Raw genomic sequence first — 15,143 nt, forward strand, 5'->3', positions numbered from 1 at the left:
CCTGGGTGTCCGTCCCGTCCCTGCCCTTCCCACCACGCGTGTCCCCGCGTGTCCCCGTGTGTCCCCGGCCCCGCTCCGCGCTGGGGCTCTGCCTCTCTACCTCCGCCTCGCCGGGAAACCGCGGACGAGAGCATTTCCACAGAGACTGCTCTCGTTTCCACTCCCTTCTGTTTTGCTTTTTTTTAATTATTATTTTCTTCTTTTTTTTTTTTTTTAAATAATAATAAAAATACCCTACAGAACCTTGTATTGAAACCAAAAGCCGAGGGAGGGAGGGGACAGGCGGCGCGGCACTAGCAGACGTCCAAACCAGAACGACAGCTTTAAAGTGTAGTATTTCCCAAAAAATTAGTGATGCGGGGAGGACGGCAGCGGCGGTGCGGCCGCGGGGCCGGAGTGATGCGGGTGCAGAGGGGGCCGTGGCGGCCGGGGAGGCTCTGGCCGGAGCAGCGGGCGCTTCCGTGGGGTTTTGCTCCAAAATGGTGTTGGAGCGTGGGGGGGGCCAGGGGACGCGTGTCCCATGCCGCGTCCTTCGGTGGCTTTGTGGCATCTGGGAGATGGCAGACGGATGAGCCTCGTGGTGCCGGTGCAGGCTGGCCGGTGGGTAGGGACACCCCAGTGGCTGTGGGGCAGTTCGGGGACGCCGGGGTTCCCCGGGCACAGTCCTCTGCCGGATCGGGTCCCCGTGGCCGCCCACAGCTCCCCTTCTTGGGTTTCCCCCCCTCAATCGCGGCTGGGGACGGGGGACGGTGTTGGCGGCGTGGGGACAGCCTGCCCGAGGTCCCGGTCCCCAGGGGGAGGCAGAGCCCAGGGTGCTGAGTGCTGGGTGCTGGCTGCGGCACCAGGCTGGAGGAGGTGGCAGGAGAGACGTGGCTCTCCTCCGGCACCGAGCGTGGCACGGGGGCCCCATCCCCAGCTCCTTTCTCACGTTCCCAACCCGAAATCCCAGCTGAAACCAAAGTGCCGCATCCCAGCGAGGCAGGGCACCCCGGAGCGGGGGTCCCACACCTGCCTGGGCTTTGCTCCATCACTGTCGGAGCCCCCCACAGCCTCTCCTTGCCCTCCTCCTCTGGGGCCTGCTGGGGTCCCCCCTTCTCCTCGGGGTGCCCCCCTGGATCCCAGTGGGTTTGAGGTCGGGAACAAGATGCCACCTTATTCCCAGGTCCTAGGCACCGTGCTGGGGTGTCCCCGCCGCGGTGCCAGCCCCGGGGGCTCCTCTGATGCCACCCAACGCCACGGCCCCGGGCGGGAGGTGTCGTGCCACCGTCCCCACTCGCTCACGGCTGCGCGGGCAGCACCGGTTCCCCGGTCCCATGCGGGGCTGAGCCCTGCCCGCGTCACCCTGCCAGCCCTGGGGACGGGGACACCGGGGCATGGGGGTCCTCGGGGGGGAGCTGGAAACCAGAGCCCCCCACCAGGGCCGGGTGGGCACGGCGGCAGCCTGCCCTGCCCTGTTGCGTGGGTTTTGGGGGCCAGTCCAGAGAGATGACGTGTTAGGACTTTCCTTCGGCATGCTGTCCCCCCCCTTGCTGTTTCCCGCTTTCTCTAAGTGTACTGTATGTTTGACCTGTGAAAGATGTAAACTTTATGATTCAGGTTCTGTCTGTTCTTAACTCTGTATCTGTGTAATAAAGACAATTTAATATCAACCGGAGGCTCCGTAGCCTGGGCTTGTGCTGGGTGCCCTCGCCCCACTCTCCCGGCAGCGCCCCGCACCCCGTGCCCGCAACCCTGGTGGGGTTCATTATAACCCTGGGGTCGGTCGCTGCCCCGCGTCCGGCTCTGAGGAGGGGTGTCCACGGCGGGTTGTCCCCAGGGAACCCAAAGGGATGTCCCCTCCTGGCTGCAGATGCTGCACCCCCTCGGGGTGCCCTGCTGCTCCCCCCTGTGCCAGGGGCAGCCGCCAGGAGCTGGCTGCGGTCCCCAGCACCACCAGCGCGGTCGGTGGACACGGAAGGTCCCCAAACCCGGGGGGGGGCCGTGCCCCCGCCTGGCCACGCGTGTCCCCGGGTGCACACGCGTGCCCGCTGCCGCCCCCGGGGCTCGAACCCTCGGCCCCAGAATCACGGCTGGGCAGGGCCGCCTTCCCCCCGCCCTACCGGCACGGGGCGGGGCCTAGCGGCGCGCCCGGCCCTCATTGGCCCCTGATGTATGAAAGTGGCGCGCCGGCGGGAGAGGCGCACGTGGTGGCGGGAGATCCGCACGTGTTGCCGCTCCGCTGGTTCCCGCCGGCTCCGCGAAGGCAGCGCAGCATGTTTGGGGGCCGGGTGAGGTGGGTCCGGGGCGGTGGGAGGCCTGGGGCTCCCCGGGCTGCAGCGGGGTCAGCTTCCTGCTCATGGGTGGGTGAGTTTGTCCCTCTGTGGGCTCAAACAAAGAGCCCAGGGCTGGAAGAGTGCGGGTTTGCCTTTGCTTGGGTGAGGCAGGGTTTCCTGCTGCTCCCTCTGTACAGCCTGTGAGCTCTGCTGGTGGGGCAGGTCATGCCTCCTCTTCCTCTTCCCTGCCAGCAGGCTGTGATGTTTGTGCCTGGTTTGTTTTTTTTTTTTTCACCCAAGGGAAGCTGCTTCCAGGTTCCCTCTGCAGCCCCCCTGAGTTGGGAGGTGGCTCAGCATGAACTGGAGACCTTTCAGTAGCCCTCACTCCTGCAGTTCTGGGGTCTTGCTGCAAGCCTGCCTGCAGCACCAAGAGCAAACTGCTTTGGTGGCACCTGTTCAGCCTTCTGCTGGAAGCAACCTTAAAGCTTTTGCCTGGCTGGCGTTCTGCTTTAGGTTCTATGTTAAATGGCTGTTTGTTTCTTAAATGGCTTTTTGCCCCTGTTCCCGCCCAGTCCTCTCTTCCTGGACACTTCAGGGATCTGGTGGCAGGACCCGCCGTCCCTGGCAGCAGTGGAGGCGTCCTGGGATGTGGCAGAGATGGCAGCTCTGCGGAAGGCTGCAGATGGTGACTCGGACCTGAGCCACCTGGAGAGGGACAGTGCAGAGGAGCTGGCTGTGCCGGACCCAGTGAGTGCCTGGCTGAGTGTGGAATCAATTTTCCCTGTTTCCTCTAAGGAAATGGGAAACTTTCTACACCTTTCTTCAAGCGCTTCCAAAAATAAAGAATAAGAATAATCTTGGGCCCCTGATGTTAAAACCCCTGAGCTGAGAAGCTGGAAATGGAATTGTTACTCTCCTGCTGCTTAGCTTTCACTGCTGAGATGTCTGCCTGGCTGAGCGAGAGTAAATGGCTCCTGTTCGTCACCAGCTTAAATCCCCGGTTCCCTCCAGCAGCTCTGGTGCTGCTGGTACACCTCTGCTGCAGCACACGCTGCTTTGCAAGCAAGCATGGGAAAGGAAATATTTACCTGGTTTTTTTCTCCCCAGCGAAGCTGGGAGCTGAACTCTCCGTTTGTGGACAGGCTGTTGTCCCCAGCACCCAGCCCACCCTTGTCCCCAGTCTGGAAGGGCACTGCTGGTGGAGGTGCATGCTGTGCAGCACTGCAATGTCCCAGCCCGGGGTGGGGAGCAGGGTGGGGGTGTCCCTGCTCTGTGTGCTGCTCATGCAAGTCTTGGTTTGGGTTTCAGGAGCTGGAGGCCATCAAAGCCAGAGTGCGGGAGATGGAGAAGGAGGATGAGAGGCTGAAGGAGTTGCAGCTGGAAGCTGAGAGCCGCCTCGTCATGAGCTCGGAGGCAGGTACGGGCTGTCCCTGGGTGCTGCTCTCCCCCCAGGGACACCTCTGGGGCACAGGGTGGCAACTGGAGCCAGAGCATGTGGCTCTGCCTCTCCTGGCAGCCTGGGACTGCACATGTAAGGTGGGTGAGGGACGGGGTCCCAGGCGTGGTGTGATGTTAATGCAGGTTATATCCACTCTTACCTCCTACCTTTGCAGGCCAAGATGCAGTAAATTAATTTAATTAAATTTAATTCAGTTAAGTAACTGAGTTTAGCACCAACGGCCCCAGTAGAGCAGTCACCCTGTGGGTCTCTTTAGTGAAGAGAGAGGGGGCAAGGGGATGGAGGAGGAGGAGGAGGCAGCAGTGTGGGGATTTGGGTATGCCCAGACATGACCGGGCACCCGAGGAGCTTTGCAGTGTGTCAGCTCGGTGGTGGCCATGCTGGGAGCAGACCTTGCACGGACAGACGTGCCTCTGGTTGAGGGCTCCTGCGACTCCGTCCAGCACAACCCCTTGTCTCTGCAGGTCTCTTCCCAAAGATGACTCAGGAGAAGATGGAGGTCGACCAGCGATCCATCTACGTGGGCAACGTAAGTGGGAGACCCTGGAGCAAAGCCCACCTTGCTGCTCCTTGCCCAGCTGGACGTATGTCCGAGATCCCTAGCATGGGGGTCCACATGCCCCCCCCACCGAAGGCTGGCTGGTCCCATCCCAAATGCTTCTCCTCTGCCCAGCCCAGACTGGGAATGTGGCTCAGCATCTGCCCATGATCCTCAGCCACTTGCAGATAATCTGTTGCAAGTGTCAGCTCCCCAAAATACCCTGCTGCAAGCTGTGGGTTGTGCAGTGTTGCTTGTTCCCTCAAAGGGGGGGGGCTGTCTCTTGGATTTGGGTTTCCAGGCTGGAGCATTCAGCTGGAAGGGTCTCCTGAACCTGAGGAGATGATGAAGCTGTGGTGGCAAGGTGTGAGTGGGGTCAGCCAGGCCCTTTGCCTCCCACGATGGTGTGTGAATGCAGACCCACAAGCCGGAGGGGGACTGGCTGGAGGGGCTGGGACTGTTGTTGCAGGTTGATTACGGGGGCACGGCGGAAGAGCTGGAGTCTCACTTCAACAGCTGTGGGCAGATCAACCGAGTGACCATCCTCTGCGACAAGTTCTCAGGGCATCCCAAAGGGTCAGTACTGTGTGCAGGGGCTGGGATTGGGATCTTGAGGGTGCTCCCCTGTGCTCCCCAGCCTTTGGGAGCAGTGGGGTGTCTCTGGGGCTCTGCTCACCCTGTCCCCTTGCAGGTATGCCTACATTGAGTTTGAGGAGAAGAGCTCAGTGAAGGCTGCAGTGGAGCTGGACGAGAGTGTGTTCAGAGGCCGTGTCATTAAGGTAAGAGCTGGATGAGGCCCCGGGGTGATGCATCCATCCCTCCCAGCCCCATGTGCATGGGGCTGTGCCAAACCCCAGTGCCACCCGCTGCCTTCCAGGTGCTGCCCAAAAGGACCAACATGCCGGGCATCAGCACCACTGACCGTGGGGGCTACCGGGGCCGCTTCCAAGCCCGGGGAGGGCTAGCGCGGCGGAGAGGCTACTACGGAGGGCAGCACCCGAGGGTGCGAGGGAGGACGTACAGGTGAGCAGCCAGGCAGGGCGGTTTCTTGCGTATTTGGGTCAAGATCCCTGTGGAGCAGGGTGTCCCCAGGGTGGGGATAGCTGTCCCTCGCTCTGGCTGTGCTCAGCTTCATACCTCCCACCCTGGCATGGACAGGAGGATGGAGGAGGGCTCTGGCAGGAGTTATCCTCCTGGAGACTTGTGCTAGAAATGTCTCCTGCCCATCATATGCTGTTAGCATCACCCCGGTGTCTGGCAGGAGCCTGGCAGCTGGTCCAGCTGGGACATGGGCACCTCAGCAGGGACTGTGGGCTGCCGAGAGGGAGAAGGACTGAAGTGAGCAGTCACCAATGTCACGGCAGACCCATCCCCGCTGCTGTCCCGGCATCCCTCACATCCCCAGCGCAGGCCTGGAGCTATTCTCCGGCACACCTCCTGCTGCTCGTGCATCCGTGAGCTCGCTGCGGATTAGCTTCAATGATGCCCCGGCCCCTTTGGCACTGCAGGAGGGAGCAGAGAAGAGCTTTGAGGGTGGAAGAAACACCTGGAAATGTGCTGCTCTCCCCCCCATCCCTGCAGGGATTTGGGGGGTGGTGAGTGGGAAACGTACTCCCAGCCTGACCAGTCCCAGAGCTGTGCCTGGCTTTGGGGCTCCCCCATCTTTTGGGTGTTCAGTCTAGGTTAGCTGGGGCAGAAGGGTGAGTCCCAGCTCTTGGAGGGGTGAAGGAGCAGGTAGCTGTGCTTTTTGGCACAGCTGACCTCTCAGCTGAGCAATGCCCCGGTGCTTTAGAATGCTATTTTTGTTCTTGTTTAGGGGTCGGGCAAGGCTGCTGCCTTGGTATTTTCCGTACTAGAAAGGACTGGACTGCCCTGGTGATGCCGATGGGACTGAAATGAGATGGGATTGGAGAGATTTAAAAATATGCCTACCCAAGCCAAAAAAGATTAATTTTAAAAATGCCATCTGCCTGGCCGTGAGGATTACCGGTGAGGCAGCTGTGTGCCAGGCTGCGGGAGGGAAGACTGGATCTGCTCCACCCGCACATCGGCCGGATCCCTGCCAGCATCCCAGGAGGGGCTCACCTTAGCTTTGCTTAGGGGATTGCATTGTCATCAAGAACAGTCTCATTCCAGAGAACACCCTGGCCTGAGAAGGGAAGAGCTTTCCCAGACCATCAGTCTCATCCTCATTCCATAGAGAAGGGCTGTACTGGAGGATTTGGTTTGGCTTCCAGGTGTCCAAACGCCCTCTGCCCCACCGCAAGGGCAGAGCTGTCCTGCTCGGCACGTGAAGCACCCTCAGCTTTGCCAGATATTTCTAAAAGAGCTGGATGCTGCTTTCTCTTGCCCGTAAGAAGATGCTAAAGACCTTTCCAAAGACCACTTTTTTCCAAATCGGTGCAGAAAGTCTTGGGTTGCAGCCGTAGATCTGACTGCTGGGGAGCTTTTCCTTCATCAGCCTTGTGGATTTCTGACCTTGCTCTTGGGAAGAGGATGGAGCCTAATGATGTGTTTTGGGTCTGTTTTTTAGCTTGCTGCTGCTGTTGTACACGTAACAACTAGGGGAGGGAAAAAGCATCCCTTGCTGTTTCTCTGGAAGCCTCTGTATCTCTGTGGTGGTTAAACAAGACCTGGGTGTCACAAAATCCTTCCCCCTTTTTATTTCAGAAGTCAACAAACCCCCTCTTACCCCCTCCTGCTTTCATTCCAAAGCTACAGGGATCAAGGGGCACTGCCAACTCATCATTTTACTTTATTTCTAGCAGTAGCAGTACTACAAAATCATCCACTGTTGCAAATTTGGTCTGATCTTCCTCTTTACTCCTGTCACCATTCTTGCTCCAGATCCCTGTTTGGGAATGGTGTGAGCCCAGCTGAACTAGAGGGTCAGGACTGAAGTGCACCACAGGAGCTGGGTACTGGGAAACAAGCGCTGCCTGACACTTCCCCTTCCTGCTGATCTTGCATTTATGAGCTCTGAAACCACTTGTTTTTAAAGGAAAAACTTTGTGTTCAAAGAGGCAGGCTGCAAACACCAGCAGACAGTGTTACTGTGTGAAGTTCTGCATTGAAATCGGTTTTATTATGTAATTCTCACGCTAATCTTTCGGGATCCTTGGTTAGGATTCCTCTAACCCAGATGCAACAGATGCAACTGACTCCTAAAGCAGCTTTTCACAGCTCAGGCGGCATTGCCAGGCTAAAAATCCCACTTTTTTTTTTTCCCTTTAAGATCTCAAGATTTTTTTTAAAGCTTGGGGCCTTAACTCTTCATGGTGTGTTGATTTTGCACTTTGCCCAGTGTGCACTATGCTGCTGAGACTGGCCTTGATCTGAGCTACCCTTAGGCTTAGACTATAAAACAGGCTTTTTCTAGGGCTTTAAACTTTCCATTTAGTAGCTTTGTAAATTTTTGAGACTTAATTTTTAACAGAAACTACTTTGGGGTGTTTGGACTCTTGTGGAAGAGGAAATGCTGAGCTCCATATCTCTGAGTGAAAAGAGTGAAGACTTTTATATGAATGTTTCGGAATAGCAGTGTACAGCTGTGCCTTGTTTAGATGGTGGGAGAGGCTTGAACACTTTAATCTCCCATTATTTGACAGTTTGTTGTTGATTAAATGTATTTAAGTTCTGTTTGAGAAGGTATTGTAAATTTCACTTATTTTTAAAATAAATGATCCTGCTGTGTGAACTTCATCTGCAGCAAGACCGTGCTGGCTGTGAGCTGACACTCTATGCTGACCTGGCTTTCTCCAGGCTTCTTGTATCCTTTGGGGCTGTGCAGCTTTTTTTTTTTTTTTTTAGCTATGTTTTATGTATTTTTTAACTGATTAGGTGCTTGAAGCACAGACTGCTGCCTGTGGGGCAGGAAAGACTTGGGAGTAGAGGTGTGTGAAAAGCACTGAGTAGCTGCTCAGTGCCTATGCCTGCCTGCATTACCTCTGCTGAACTTGCTATAGCTGCATAGTGTGAGCATACTGCACAAGTGATTAAGAAGCTGGGATGCTCTTCTAGTCTAGTTTGTAATTTTTTTTCTATATAAATACCTGCTATTGATTTAGTAGTCTTTAATTAGAACAGCAGGGAGCTGCAGGGGGAGGAGATGCTAATAGAGATTAGTTTGGGATGAGCCAGGCAGCTGTGCAATCCTGATGTCTTAATCTATTGGTGTGGATTTATCCCAGCTGCACTACCTGTGCTCCTGACCTGGGCTAGAAATAACTGTTAAGTCTGCCTGGCCTGTCTGAATGAGGTGCAAAGTGATAACAGCAAATACTGTCAAATGTGAGTCACCCAAAGATCTTTCCCAGGAAGGCAAGATCAGTGTAGGGCTTAATCAGGTTCAAGGTGGTGCTTTGAGACCAGCTGTTTGCTGTCTGCCAGAGCTTTCTCAAGTACATAAACAGTGGTTGGGGTTGTAGAGAAACCTGGAGCCTTCAGCTGACTTGCAGAGCTTTCTCTTTCCAAGAACTAATGGAGTAAGGTACGTACAGATCTGAGCACTCCCAGCTAAGTAAAAACAGGACAAGGAGCCCAAGTATGTTTGAATTAAGCATTGCTTGTGATGTTCCTGTCAGAATGAACAGTCCTGAGCAGCAGTGAAGTGGGCTGGCACAGAGCAAAAGGACTGCTGTTGCTGATGTGCTCCTCCTGCTTCAGAGGAACTGCTCTGAAGCACCAGTACTTCAGAGGAGCAGTGTCACTCTCTCTGCATCTCAGCTGACTGAAATCTAGGTTGACCCTAATAATAATCTCTTAGCTGTCTCTTGTGCAGCTGTGCTTGCTCTAATCACAAGCACAGCAGGAACTGCTGTTTTTACCCAAAACCCAATTTCTACAGCAACATCTGAGTTGCACAGAGGCACAGCTGCATACATTTCTGTAGGGAACAAACCTCCTATCTGACACAGCTGACCTTCCTGAAGGAAGAGCTGGCTCTCACATGTTACCTGAAGGCATGAAGCTGAACAGTGACTTCTGTGCTATACTCAGGTTTGCTAGAGTAGAAATGCATGCAAACCTTGCAGGTGTCAAGTTTATTTTACATAGAATAAATTTAAAATATTACACAGAATGAAGACAATATATACATCACTTTGTAGGCACACTCCTGTACATGGGGAATGTTCTCAACACTCAGATGAGAAGGGGCAGAGCTTCAGCACACCTGCATCATCATGGAGTTCACCATATTATCAAAAGCCCTAGAGAAGGAAATGAACACAGAATATTAAAGGAAGCAGCTAGTTCTGCACAACAAATCTCTTGTAACAAAACCAATGGCTAACAATGCCTCTTACTGGTTAACAAGCTAGCTTTCCCTAAGCAGAATACATGGTTTTACTCTTTAACTATAGCATACTCTTTAACTAGAGCATTGTGTAAATAATGACTTTTAACTAAGCTGAAGTAACGACAGGTCTTATCCTGGTTGTAGACCTGCCTCAGTGAAGTGTAAAAGAAGTTGTTCTTGCCTAGGCAATAGAAACTCCCAAAGTTATTAAATAATTTCCCTGTGACATTACAGATGAGAAATGGGGGGCACTGGCCTTCACATGTGAGGAATTACATGTGCTGAATGCCCATCTGTCCTTACCCCAGGATAAGCCCTGGACAAGAGCAGTTGTTCACTCTTTAACTTGCTCTACTTACCTATGTTTCTTTTCCTATTTATCTATGAAACAGGCAATTTTTTCTCCCCAAGAAATTAATTTTCTTGAGTCAATGTTTCCAACGCCAGTTCTGAGGTGGGAGTGAGTTCAGTGTAACTTCTCATGAGAGTATCAGTTTTCTGTTATGCAGTAATGGCCCAAAGACAACACAGCTGTTCTCCATTTAGGCAGTTAGAGCATGCACATCTGAACTGGTCAACCACAGAGGTTATGCTCTTGGTCCTATTACATCATAGGTACACTGCAAGTTCCAGAAAGATGACAAAGATCAGAAAGATCAGTATGGTCAACCCACTTACCTGGAATGGATACGGTCTCCAGGGTTATAAAAAGGGTTACACATTATGTCCGTATATGAATTATGCAGCTTTCGGAACATCTGAAAAGGGATTGTAGTTTAATTAATTTTTTTTGCTTCTCAGCACTTTATGAATAAGTGGAAGTAGCAAAAACACTGATGTGGCGAGTTGTGCTCTGATTTCCTGCACTTACACTGCGGATCTCATTGTCTCGAAGTGCTGTGTTTGAAGAATCCACCACCATAACAAACTTCACCTTCGAATTTGTCACGTAGCCATATCTGTGCAGCTGTTAAGGCATGTGCTTCTGACACACCAGAGCCTGGCAAAGCAACTGAAACAAGGCTGGAATACACTCAAAGAAACAAGCTGAGAGGAAACATGACATTCTTGCTGTGCCCAGCACATAACTAGGACTAGATGAGGTAAGCAAGACACTAGATTGCAGGCACTGTATCCCCTTTCTCCCTGACTTCTGCCATCTCTGATAACTCCATGTCAAGCTCACTCCTATGGTGGCCAGTAAGGCATGCCTTGCAATTTCAGAAGCAGCCTCCCATTAGCTATTTTGGTGAGGGTTTCTCTCTTCTTAAGAACCATTTTAATGACACAGCCACTTTATTTATTCTTGTTTGGGAGGCCACAATCAGAGGGCTGGAGATCTTCTAATATCAGCCAGCGTGACTGACCCGAGACTTTAAAAATTAACAACCGGTTTATGAAAACCCAGAAATCAGGTATGCTGATAACTTCCATCTGGGGGATTCGGAGAAAAAGACAAAGAAAGTTCAAAAGATCAACTCTGTGACTTAAAAACATTGGGGATGCTGTGGCCATGAACTACAGATTTTAGAGAAATCAGACCACACACCTGGGATTTAGGTACTTGACCAGAGACACCTTCATACTCCTGCTACTTTCACTGGTGTTATTAAAGGGTCTAACCTTTGTTCTAGCCACAGTCAGCTGCTGAACTGGCCAAGGCACCAAACCTGAACCTTTACGTGACAAACTGGTCAGTGAACAAGTCTGTATATTTTCTGCTGATGTCTTTAACTTGGCATCCAGTAGGAAGAGAGGTTTCCCACGTGGAGCCCCTCACAAGAAAGAGCCTAAAAATACATAATGGCATGGCAAAAGGCTTTAGAAAGATACACCTTGTAGTCTTCAGTGGGGTAGAGGAGCCCTAGGTACAGTTCCCTCTGATCTACAAGGGCCTTGCCCATCGCAGAGATCTTCTCATCCACAACATCGAGGGAAGTGTGCACGGTGTAGTGGAACTTCAGCTCATTTTCAGTTGGAACGCTCCGGATGTAGAGAGGGTAGTTCTGAGGAGGAGAACAAATTATGCTAACTAGGACTGGCCACTCTGCTGTGTAAGTGACTGCTGATGCCATAACAGTGCTTTCACCCAAAGAATTGCTGCTGTCAGAGTAAGCTACTTTAACCATTTAATGTTCACAGCTGTCACAGCACAGCCCCCCTTTACACCTTGCAGCGCTGGTGGAGCAGATCAGTCTCCATACACCAGTGGCAGGAGAATCATTGCACAGGCACGGCACAAGGCTCAGGTCTCTCCACTGCTTGACCTGTCCCCTTGCCCCACCAGAGCCTGTCCCCAGCTCTTTCTGAGGAAAACCCTTCTCCTCTCCTGGCAACAGGACACCACAGACCACCCTCGCACTGTCCCTGCGCTCGCTACCCCAGCTCCCTCTGCCCTGGTCCCAGCCTGCTCAGCCCACTTCAACTTCCAGCGTCTGCCCCGCTCACCCTGTATCTGCCAAGGCTCTGGCCCGCTCCCCTCACCCCCGTTCAGGCCCCACAACCTGAGACCCTGCCCTGGTCCCCTCACTCCCACCCCACAACCTCACCTGGCCCCACCACCCTGCTCAGGGCCCACAATCTGAAACCCAGCCCTTCTCCCCTCACCCCTCCTCAGGCCCCACAGCTCCACCTGACCCCCCTGTCCCCCTCAGGCCCCACGATCTGAAACCCAGCCCTTCTCCCCTCACCCCTCCTCAGGCCCCACAGCTCCACCTGACCCCCCTGTCCCCCTCAGGCCCCACGATCTGAAACCCAGCCCTTCTCCCCTCACCCCTCCTCAGGCCCCACAGCTCCACCTGACCCCCCTGTCCCCCTCAGGCCCCACAACCTGAGACCCAGCCCCCCTCCCCTCACCCCTCCTCAGGCCCCACAGCTCCACCTGACCCCCTTGTCCCCCCTCAGGCTCCACAACTTGAGGCCCACCCCCGCTCTCCCTCACTCCCGCCCCACCTCCTTAGCGATCACGGCGATGCAGACCGCCATCTTGCCCCCACCTCCGCCGTCCCCCTCCGCCCCGCCCCGCCCCGCCCCGCCCCTCCCGCGCGTCACGTGAGGCAGAGCGCGGGCGGCGCTCACGTGACGCGCGGAGGGGCGCTCACGTGACGCGCGGGGGGCGGCGGTTGCCATGGCGAGGAGGGTGCTGGTGCCCCTCTGCCTGTGCTGGGCCTTGGGCCCCGCCGCGGCCTCCGCGCCCCCAAACCTCCTCCTCCTCCTCATGGACGACGTGAGTGGGGCCGGGGGGGGGTGTCCCGGGGGACGGGACACTTGTCACTGGGGGGCAGAGGCCCGTGTCACTGGGAGAAGGTCACTTTGGGGGGGGGGGACACACACTGAGGTGGGTGTTAGGATGGAGGGAGGGGACGGCGGTCACCGGGGAGGGGGCTCTGTTTGTGACTAAGAAGGGGGCTGGGTGTCTGTCCGCAGAGCGGGGCTTGGGTTCCTGGGAAGGGGTCACTGTGGCTGAGGGAAATTGGGGCCTGGGCTCCATAGAGTGCTTGTCACGGGGTGTGGGCTGTGGGGGGGCTTGCCATCGGGGTGAGAGAAGGGCCCTCGTGGTGAGGTGGGGTCCCAGGGCTGGTGGAGGGGCTCCCGTGGTGGCCCACCCTCTCCCAGGCTCTGGTGATGGGTGCTCGGTGGGGCATGGTTTGAGCGCCAGCGCCTTGCGGGCAGGGCCGCTGTCAAAAACCTTTTGCTGGTGCCTGGGAAATTTGTTCGCGGTGCGTGCACAGCACATCGAAGATGCTGTTGTGGTGGTCCGTGAGCTCACGGGAGCATCATGGTGCACAGGCTGGGTCCAAAACTGTATTGGTGCCGAGGCAGAGGCCTTTAAATAGAGGTTTCATCAAGTTGGTTCCCCATGAGCCTTATCCTGGAAACTACTATTTTTTTCTAGACATCCTCCTAAGTGCGCATCAAGGGCCATTTCTGGGCCTGGCAAGACTTACGATTTGAGAGCGTGTCTTGAGCATTTATTTGCTGCTTTGTGCTCCTTAGGGCTCTGTCTCATTGACTCCTGCTGAGCAGAGCTCTCCCTGATGTGCACAATCCCCCCTAGGTCACAGTTTCCAGGTTCACACATCATCCCTTCCAGGTGGCATGGCCTCTGTGTTCAGCCATGTGCTACATCTGTTCCCTTTGTCTGTAGGCCAGCGCCTGTGGGATAGCATGTGAACAGGGTCTATACCGTGATTCATGGTCGGAGGTCTTCAGGACAGTGATTCAGGCACAGCTCATGGGTCGATGTGATGATCTGGAAAAGTTTGAAATAAGCAGGAACATTTGAATAAGCACTTACTCCAAAAGTTGTCATGCTCAGTTGCTTTCTTTCTCGAGTCCTTTCCAGATTTTGTGTAAAAAGCAGTGAAGAATTGAAAGGAAGGCCCAGGCCTGGCGTATCTCTACCCTGCCCCTCCTTCAGGGCAGAGCTGCCCTAGGGAACCTGCACTAGAGACACTGCACATAAACCTCTCGTTATTCCTTGTGCGTGGATGTCCTGCTGAAAACAAATGAGACTTCTCAGATCTAGAAAGTCAAGCCCATGTGCAAGTCTTTTAGAATTGGTGCTTACAAACCTACATACCTTATCTAGAAGTCTAATCATCTTATCTATCAGTCCATTCATAATGACTGAGCAATTAACTCCACAGTCCTTGGCAAAGGATTCCACCAGCTGGTAAATGTGGAAAAACAGGGTGTCTTGGTGATTTTCAAACCTTGATAGAATCATTTGGAAGTTAAGGCTTGATTTTGTAGCCTACAAAAATAATCCTGGCAATATCTTCTAATACCAGTGATGGATGTAGTTGTGGTAGCACTGAATAAGGTGCATCTACAAGTGTAGACAAAGAAACTCCAATACATTTCAGGAAGTGTTTTAGAAACCCAAACTTGCCTGCTGAAAAACTAAACAAGAAGAAAGCTAATTCTGCTAATTTTTGCTCCCGAACTGGGGGGTGGGGGAGGCAAGAAATCATTAAGGAGCAGAAATAATCACAGATTTGTTTCCAACTAAAAGTCTTTTCACTTTTGCACCCTGTAGTGGTCTTAGCCACGTGGCTAAGGAAATATATTCTTTTCCAACATGTTCAAGTTGCTGCCATCTTCCTATTTTGCTTCTCTTCTAATATTTTCATCTCATCTTTCAGGTATGTTTGTAGTAGAAATGCATTGTGTGCTGTTTTAAGCTACTTGAAAAGCTAATGAGGGTAGGTATGTGACTCGAAGGGTGGGCAAGCTCTTATTGCCTGTTTGGCTCCGTTCTGCCAATTCAACATGACTGTTGTTTTCATAGTGTTTCTACACTCCTGTACAAGATAATTACATTGTAAGCTTAGTTTTTCTGGCCACTTGAGCCTCCGGCAGTCCATCTCAATTTTCCATTCAGGAATATTTCCCCCCAAGCTGGCATTTGTAATTTTCAAGATGAAAGCTCCTTGGGCCAGTGATTATCCCACTCTAGAAGTGTTGGTATGGCATGAGACATGATGAGGCACAGATCCTGACTGGAGCTTCTGTGAACTGTGTATTTATTTATTTAACAGGCTGTTCATTAAAAATACATCTCCGTGGTCTTTTTCCTTTGATCCTTCCGTA

The 15,143-nt window shown here is 53.6% G+C and overlaps 3 protein-coding genes across 10 annotated transcripts in view; 2 read left to right on the plus strand and 1 right to left on the minus strand.

The window, feature by feature from the left end:
* The first annotated feature begins 2,197 nt into the window (after positions 1-2,197).
* PABPN1L (PABPN1 like, cytoplasmic) lies at positions 2,198-8,222 on the plus strand. 2 transcript variants are annotated; one of them, XM_052795304.1, is made up of 8 exons: positions 2,198-2,272; positions 2,825-2,999; positions 3,561-3,669; positions 4,176-4,240; positions 4,719-4,825; positions 4,941-5,028; positions 5,127-5,272; positions 6,066-8,222. In XM_052795304.1, exons 1-8 carry the CDS (start codon positions 2,253-2,255, stop codon positions 6,103-6,105), a joined length of 750 nt encoding a protein of 249 aa, XP_052651264.1. In that variant the 5' UTR covers positions 2,198-2,252; the 3' UTR covers positions 6,106-8,222. The 2 variants fall into 2 exon arrangements, with proteins under 2 accessions (XP_052651264.1, XP_052651263.1); XM_052795303.1 differs by lacking the exon at positions 2,198-2,272 and having other exon boundaries at positions 2,760-2,999.
* A 1,054-nt stretch (positions 8,223-9,276) lies between these two features.
* On the minus strand, positions 9,277-12,574 carry TRAPPC2L (trafficking protein particle complex subunit 2L). The gene is made up of 5 exons (XM_052795316.1): positions 12,501-12,574; positions 11,382-11,554; positions 10,420-10,507; positions 10,227-10,306; positions 9,277-9,459 (listed from the first exon to the last, which is right to left on the minus strand). Exons 1-5 carry the CDS (start codon positions 12,531-12,533, stop codon positions 9,414-9,416), a joined length of 420 nt encoding a protein of 139 aa, XP_052651276.1. The 5' UTR covers positions 12,534-12,574; the 3' UTR covers positions 9,277-9,413.
* A 63-nt stretch (positions 12,575-12,637) lies between these two features.
* GALNS (galactosamine (N-acetyl)-6-sulfatase) overlaps positions 12,638-15,143 on the plus strand; it is a 51,877-nt gene continuing 49,371 nt past the window's right edge. For 6 of the 7 annotated variants that reach the window (XR_008236445.1, XR_008236444.1, XR_008236446.1 and 3 more), the window contains exon 1: positions 12,638-12,774. Coding sequence is in view for 3 of the 7 variants with exons in the window: in XM_052795282.1 (XP_052651242.1) it covers positions 12,676-12,774 (99 nt within the window). In the remaining 4 variants the exon portion in view is untranslated. Of the gene's footprint in view, positions 12,775-13,892; positions 14,696-15,143 lie in introns of those variants that run through there. The other variant, XM_052795285.1, reaches the window with a different exon arrangement.

Source organism: Harpia harpyja, chromosome 9, assembly GCF_026419915.1.
Source record: "Harpia harpyja isolate bHarHar1 chromosome 9, bHarHar1 primary haplotype, whole genome shotgun sequence".
Lineage (NCBI taxonomy): Eukaryota > Metazoa > Chordata > Aves > Accipitriformes > Accipitridae > Harpia > Harpia harpyja.